At 33.5% G+C, this 7,369-nt stretch overlaps 1 protein-coding gene across 1 annotated transcript; it reads left to right on the forward strand.

Moving 5' to 3' along the window:
- Window positions 1-1,412: 1,412 nt before the first annotated feature.
- Window positions 1,413-7,127, forward strand: LOC137749357 (cytochrome P450 724B1-like). The gene is made up of 9 exons (XM_068489453.2): window positions 1,413-1,711; window positions 1,830-2,154; window positions 2,272-2,424; window positions 2,713-2,967; window positions 3,135-3,221; window positions 3,740-3,818; window positions 3,959-4,065; window positions 6,410-6,540; window positions 6,773-7,127. Exons 1-9 carry the CDS (start codon window positions 1,494-1,496, stop codon window positions 6,864-6,866), a joined length of 1,449 nt encoding a protein of 482 aa, XP_068345554.2. The 5' UTR covers window positions 1,413-1,493; the 3' UTR covers window positions 6,867-7,127.
- Window positions 7,128-7,369: the final 242 nt, after the last annotated feature.

Below are 7,369 nucleotides of genomic sequence, written 5' to 3' on the forward strand. Positions count from 1 at the left end.
GTGGGTAGGTATGTCGCAGACGAGAGATTTAAGCATTGAGTGTTTAAACGGTATTTCACATATTATAATACACATGAAAAAATGATATATTTTTTTGTTCCTTCATTTATTTTATGATACGTAAAGTACCTGCTTAAATACCTAACATTTTGAAAATTTTTACGTCGCAAGCAAAGACTCAAAGCTTTTGTGTGACAGAAATTTGGGTGGTGTGACTGGTGTTTGTACGTAACTATGAAAAAAAAAAAATGTAACAGAGAGCATGCATAAGCATGTATGTCGGGAACGTTGATTTGACAATTAAGTAAACTTTTTAATTTTATGTAGAGAAATGTTAAGAAGGTTCTTTTAAAAATTGGATTCTCGACTCTCTGTAATTTCATTTTTTTTTATCAAAATATTTATAAGACGGACACAAAAATTAATGTTAAATTGTGAAATGACAGAAAGTATCGTACTTTTGAGTCTCTAGTTGGCATTCTCTTTTATGTATTAAAGTGTGCAACGTTTTGTAAGATTTCAAATCCATGGAAAATACATAAGAAAATGATGTATGCACCCAATTTCTTCTTTTTGCACATATTTATTTATGTCCCTTAACTTTTTTGTTTATTCAATTTAAAAATCAAGAATAAACGAATATGTGTAAAAAGAAAATAAATTATGTGCTGAAATTACTTTCCTTAACATACACTTGAACCCATAATCATAAAAGCATCTTTAATGTATTGGAGATTTAGAACTCCAAATATAAAGTAAAACATCTCCAATGCGTGGAATACTTAAAAATTAGGACTCATATTTGAATTTCTAGCGAAATAAGATTGAATTTTGATTCCAACCATTTCGAATGTGTATACCCAAATGGTTAAAACTGAAATTTAGAACTCAAAATACAAGAATAGGTCTAAAATTGGATACTGCCTTATAAATATTATATGTATTTTTTATAATCGCTATCTCGATAATAAAATGTCTATTGTATCAAATATATATATATATGTATATATATTCACATAACTATATATACTCGTAAGATAATAATGCATTAAAAACATATAACTAATATTGTATTCAAATCTCCAAACAAACATAAGATTTTGAATTGGAGATGAAAACCAAAAGCGACGACCTTTTTAAAACTCGAACATAAGAATATAAATTGCGAAATGCTCTAAATCTTTTTTACCTTATTAATACAATAATCGTTGCTGTAACAAAGTTGATGGGATTACAATCTCTCCCTCTTCTCTCCTCTCCTCTGTATCCCTAGACTGTGGGTCTAGATCCTAGACCAGCTGACCTCTCTGACAAAGTTGATTCAACCGACAGTAATAATCTATGGTATATAGACGTGTAACATATGTACCCTCTCTCTTTCCTCTCTATATATATTATCCCCGTGGTGTAGAGTTGGACACCCATCACCATCTTAGTTCGCTATACACTGAACAAGAATCAAACCCCAGTCGCTCGAGCTTACAACTTTGTCCATGGCAGAAAGCACTTTTTGGCTTGTTCTTCTAATTGGCTTTTTTGGCTTTCTTTTGGGTCTAATTCTAAACCACTTCTTGCCCTTAACGTTGTTAAGGCTTAATGGTACTCCACCTAAGGGCTCTTTTGGGTGGCCTCTGTTGGGAGAAACTCTTAGCTTCTTGAAGCCTCATCCTTCTAATTCTCTTGGTGCCTTCCTTAAACACCATTGTTCTAGGTAATCGAACATCAATATTGTTTAATTCATATATGTTTAAAAATTATTTGTTTAGTTTATACATAATTAACTAATTAAAGGGTTAGAGTTAAATATGGTTAGTTATGTTTTAATTCAGGTATGGGAAAGTTTTCAAATCCCATTTGTTCTTGTCTCCCACAATTGTGTCATGTGATCAAGAGCTGAACTACTTCATACTTCAGAATGAAGGTAAGCTATTTGAATGCAGCTATCCAAAGCCTATCCATGGCATCCTTGGAAAATCCTCCATGCTTGTGGCTGTGGGTGACACTCACAAAAGGCTCAGAAATGTGGCTGTCTCCTTGGTCACCATCACCAAGACCAAGCCTGAGTTTCTTAGTGACATTGAAGCCACAGCCATTGGCATACTTCACTCTTGGAAAGATAAATCACAAGTCATCTTCTGTGAGGAAGCCAGAAAGGTATTTTTGAGTTATATATTATCATGGATTAGTATATATTTTTCTCTCTTTCTTTTATGTTGATCATATGGTTTAATTACACAAATATTACTTATTTTTTGTTCCACATGCATGCAGTTCACATTTAATGTAATAGTGAAGCAAGTGCTAGGTTTAACCCCAGATGAGCCACAGACTACACAAATTCTTGAAGACTTCCTGACTTTCATGAGAGGGCTCATTTCTCTTCCTCTCTATATTCCTGGAACTCCATATGCAAGAGCTGTTAAGGTACCTAATATACGAATAATGTTTTACGCAAACTTGTTTTGCAAAACAATGTTTATTTTGCCAAACTGTGAATCAGAATCATAAATTTAAATAAAAATCAACATAATTAATGATTGTAAGTATGTTTATATATATTGTTAGATAGTCTGACAAGAGAACATTTTCCTCCAAAATAAAAGTCTCTATATCTTTTTAATACAAAACCAGCTACGTGTATGGGCTCTCTTCTTGTTTATTACAAAAAAGTAGCTAGGCATGTAGTGTGACAATTATTATTTCTCTTTACAGGCTAGAAGGAGGATATCTTCAACTGTGAAAGCAATCATAGAGGAAAGAAGAAGAAATGCAGATGGGAGCACTAATTCTTGTACTAAAAGAAGTGATTTCCTTGAGATACTTCTGGATGTTAATACCTTATCTGAAGATGAGAAAGTGAGTTTTATCTTGGATTCTCTATTGGGTGGCTATGAAACCACCTCTCTCTTGATGGCCATGGTAGTTTATTTTCTAGCCCAATCACCATCTGCATTACAACGATTAAAGGTAATTAATTACCCAAAAACACTTATCTCCTCTTTCATACAAAGCTTAATTAATAAGTTACCTTTGATTAACTTTCTTTAATATATCAATTATTTATAATTAATTTCTCTTTTTTGGCTTGGACAAAATGATATTAATTTTTTAATATTTTATTTTTTGATATACAGGTAGAGCATCAGAACATTAGAAGAGTGAAGCAGAAAGATGAGTATCTGAACTGGGAAGACTATAAAAAAATGGAATTCACCCAAAATGTAAGACAAAAAATCTCATTAATTTTTTTAGTATTTTATTATATAATTGCTCAAGCTTTATTCTTTGTCAGAGATTTAATTTGGACATTTTTTTTTTATAATACTTGCATCCCTCTCACAGGGGATGATCTCATTCCCCACTTATAAGTAGCGTATCTTTATAGTCGAAATTTCATAATTAGCATGTTAAATCTCTTAACCTTCATTTGAAGATCATCTTTATAAAAAAATCATACGAATTGGATATCGTTTACTCATCTAAATGTATCAAATAAATTAACGGTGTAAGTACCAAGTAGCATATTCATGATGAAACCGTTGATTTATTTCATACATTTAAATGACAAAACAATATCCAATTCGAATAATTTTTATAGAGATGATCTTCAAATGACGATTAGAAGAGTGAACAGTCCCGGTTAGAAAACTTTTATAGTAAAAATATGTTATAAGTAAGTGGGAGAATGAGCCCACCCCCAATTGAAGAATGCAAGTATTTACAAGTATGTCATTTGCAGGTCATTAACGAAGCTCTCAGATGTGGAAACGTTGTAAAATTCGTGCACCGAAAGGCTCTCAAAGATGTGAAATTTAGAGGTAAAAGTAGTACTAAAAAAATGCGATGACACACAATCGAGCATGCAAACTTTTTATACTTTGCACTTGTAGTGTGTGACGATCGATCTGTTAATTAATTAAACGAAAAATAAGTGGTTTTTTTGTGCAACTTTCTGCAGATTATTTAATTCCATCTGGCTGGAAAGTTTTACCAGTTTTTAGTGCAGCTCATTTAGACCCTTCTCTTCATGCAAGTGCTCTTGAGTTTGATCCTTGGAGATGGGAGGTAATGACACATATTAAACTCATGATTCAATCTAATAGGACTTTTCTACAATGGACCATCCAATTTTCATTAATATAATGTTGTCATCACTACATTGTTGATCGCATCTCTCTTATAAGGGTGAGGTGCATAATTCAAGACTACAAGGACATGAAATTAGTCTATTTGTTACTTTGGCCAGTTTCCAGTTAATTTTAGGGTTCTTTAGATATAGACCCTTAAAACTCCTATTTTCCAAATAAAAACCCATCTAAATTTAAACATTCAAATAAAACCCAAATTTCAAATAGCCTACCATGTAGACAAATATATGACCAACTATTACAATACAATTACAACTTATGCCATAGAATCCTAATTTGGTCAATAAATGTTATTACTCATCCTAATTATGATGAGCAATTAAATCCATATGGATATTTTACCTTTCTTGTATCATAAATATTAGCAACATATAGAAATTAATTTACCAAATTTAAAAGTGAAAGACAATCTTGTACGGAAAAAATAATATTGTTTGAATTATGTAATTACCTACATACAAATTAATTTACCTACTTATAAAATATTATACTAATAAACCTGCATTTTGAATCATGTAATTACCTACATATAAATATTATACTAATTTACCAACATTTAAATTAATTTACTGTCACATCCCGGCCCGGGGTGGATCACTTCCCGGGCCCGAGTCCACCATAGCACGATATTGTCCGCTTTGGGCCCCCAGCACACCCTCACGGTTTTGTTTCTGGGAACTCACATGAGAACTTCCCGATGGGTCACCCATCCTGGAATGCTCTCGTGCGGTACTCACTTAACTTCGGAGTTCCCATGGAACCCGAAGCCAGTGAGCTCCCAAAAGGCCTCGTCCTAGGTAGGGATGAGAATATACATATAAGGATCACTCCCCTGGGCGATGTGGGATGTCACAATCCACCCCCCTTAAGGGGTCCGACGTCCTCGTCGGCACACCACGGCCAGGGTTAGGCTCTGATACCAATTTGTCACATCCCGGCCCGGGGCGGATCACTTCCTGGGCCCGAGTCCACCATAGCACGATATTGTCCGCTTTGGGCCCCCAGCACACCCTCACGATTTTGTTTCTGGGACTTCCCGATGGGTCACCCATTCTGGGAATGCTCTCGCGCAGTACTCGCTTAACTTCGGAGTTCCCATGGAACCCGAAGCCAGTGAGCTCCCAAAAGGTCTCGTGCTAGGTAGGGATGAGAATATACATATAAGAATCACTCCCCTGGGCGATGTGGGATGTCACATTTACCTACTTATAAAATATTATACTAATTTACCTACATTTAAATTAATTTACCTACTGATAAAATATTATACTAATTTACCTACATTTAAATTAATTTACCTACTTATTAATATTATACTAATTTACCTACTTATTAATATTATACTAATTTACCTACATTTAAATTAATTTACCTATTCCCAAAAAAAAAAAAAAATTAGTGATATTAGATAATGTTCGAATGTTGTGGGTTTGTGCTTGTAGGCAATTAAATAAACTTTTAATCTAATGCACATAAATCATGTAGGTAAATTAGACCATTTTGAAAGTAAACTAGACCCTTTAAATTTTGGTTTGATGTAATAGGTAAATTAGACTATTTTGTAGGTAAGAATTGTGCGGAACATATAGCTTTTGTTTTGTGTATTAGGGATTGGAATATTAGCCGAAGCTGTTTTAGGTTTATTGTTGTGTTGGTAGGTAAATTAACTTATATATGTAATGCACAAAATTATGAAATTAATATTATTATTTTTCAATTGGCACGTTATAACAATTTGAAAGTTAATACATTGAATATACAATGAATGGCATGAATTATTTTGTAAAATATATAAAATTAATTAAATGGATATAACAAGTAACTGATCCAAAAACCCCATCCAAGTATTAATAGGGGTAGTTTAGGCATTCGAAAAATACACAATTTGAAAAGTCAAACTTAATTAAAGAATTTGTTTAATTGAAGGCTAGTCAATGGGCTTTATTCAAGAAAACAAAATGACATGGGTTTTAGTAGAGGAAAATATAGTTTCAAGGGGTAATATCAAATTTTCAGTTAATTTTATAGATGAATCATTTTCCATTCAACAACTTTCGTCAACAAAATTAATTTGAACTCGGGACCTCATCAAATAGAGTCAAAACAAGGTGTTATTGGATGTAACGATCGTTGACTACTTATACATGAGCATATGGGCCATAAACAACATGAAGTGTAATTGGTAATGTTTGTAATATATTCTTATTGATATATTATCTATAAGCACAATAATGATACTGTGAAAAACATAACTTGGGCAGAAAATACCAAGCCAAGACCAAGTATGCAAGAAATTTACTCCCTTTGGTGGAGGGTCTAGATGCTGTCCTGGATCTGAACTTGGGAAGCTTGAAGTTGCAGTTTTTCTCCACCACCTTGTACAGAATTTCAGGTAATCAGATCCATATTGTTTTTCCTAGTCATGTCAGATTAATCTAAACCATTCAATATGTTATAATCTACGGGCTAATAAATTGTGTCAAAACTTTGTCACAGATCCACCCCTCTATACATATACATATACATATACATACATACACATATATATATATATCCCTCTTTTGCACTATGTAGTTGGGCTATAAAAGCAAACGGAATTAAGTTGAGCCAATTTTCATGTTTAGGTGGAGGACTGAGGACGACGACCAACCCATAGCGTTTCCATACGTAGAATTTCAAAGAGGATTGCCACTGTACCTGGAGCATTGCCCCCATTAATTGATGCATGGCAAGCTTGCGGTGGCTATCTCTCTCTCTCTCTCTCTCTCTCTCTCTCTCTCTCTCTCTCTCTCTCTCTCTGTCTCTGTGTTGCTGTTTGGAGTCTTGGAGATGGGCACTTACCCGAGTATATTTTTGGAGGAGCTAGGCCTCTGATTCCATATGCTACATAAATTTCAGATTGAAAAGTTCTAATTCTGTAAATTTCAATTTCTTCCAATTGTTTCTTTACATAAATGATGATAATCTCTCCTTCTCGCTCTTCCTTTTTTTTTTTTTTTTTTATTTATTTATAATAAACAATATTATCTATACTAAGAAGGTGGGAGAGTGTGCTAAGCCTCACATTGGGCTGCTCTCCCATTATCATCTCACGTATGATAATTTATATATGGCAACACCAATTTCAATAGGGGTTCTTTTAACATGCTAGTTTTAATAGTGTTTATAACAAAACTCTGTAAAGCATGAGGGGTAATCTGAAAATATGATTTCAAAACAAC

The sequence above is a fragment of the Pyrus communis genome, chromosome 17 (assembly GCF_041283825.1).
Source record: "Pyrus communis isolate YQ-2024b chromosome 17, ASM4128382v1, whole genome shotgun sequence".
In the NCBI taxonomy this organism is placed as follows: Eukaryota; Viridiplantae; Streptophyta; class Magnoliopsida; order Rosales; family Rosaceae; genus Pyrus; species Pyrus communis.

What these genes read in the sequence shown, in the direction of transcription:
- LOC137749357 (XM_068489453.2), top strand. Translation starts at nt 1,494, where the DNA reads ATGGCAGAAAGCACTTTTTGGCTTGTTCTTCTAATTGGCTTTTTTGGC. An exon ending in CTGCATTACAACGATTAAAG is followed by an intron (nt 2,968 to 3,134) that starts GTAATTAATTAC and finishes TTTGATATACAG; the next exon opens with GTAGAGCATCAGAACATTAG. An exon ending in CACCTTGTACAGAATTTCAG is followed by an intron (nt 6,541 to 6,772) that starts GTAATCAGATCC and finishes TTTCATGTTTAG; the next exon opens with GTGGAGGACTGAGGACGACG.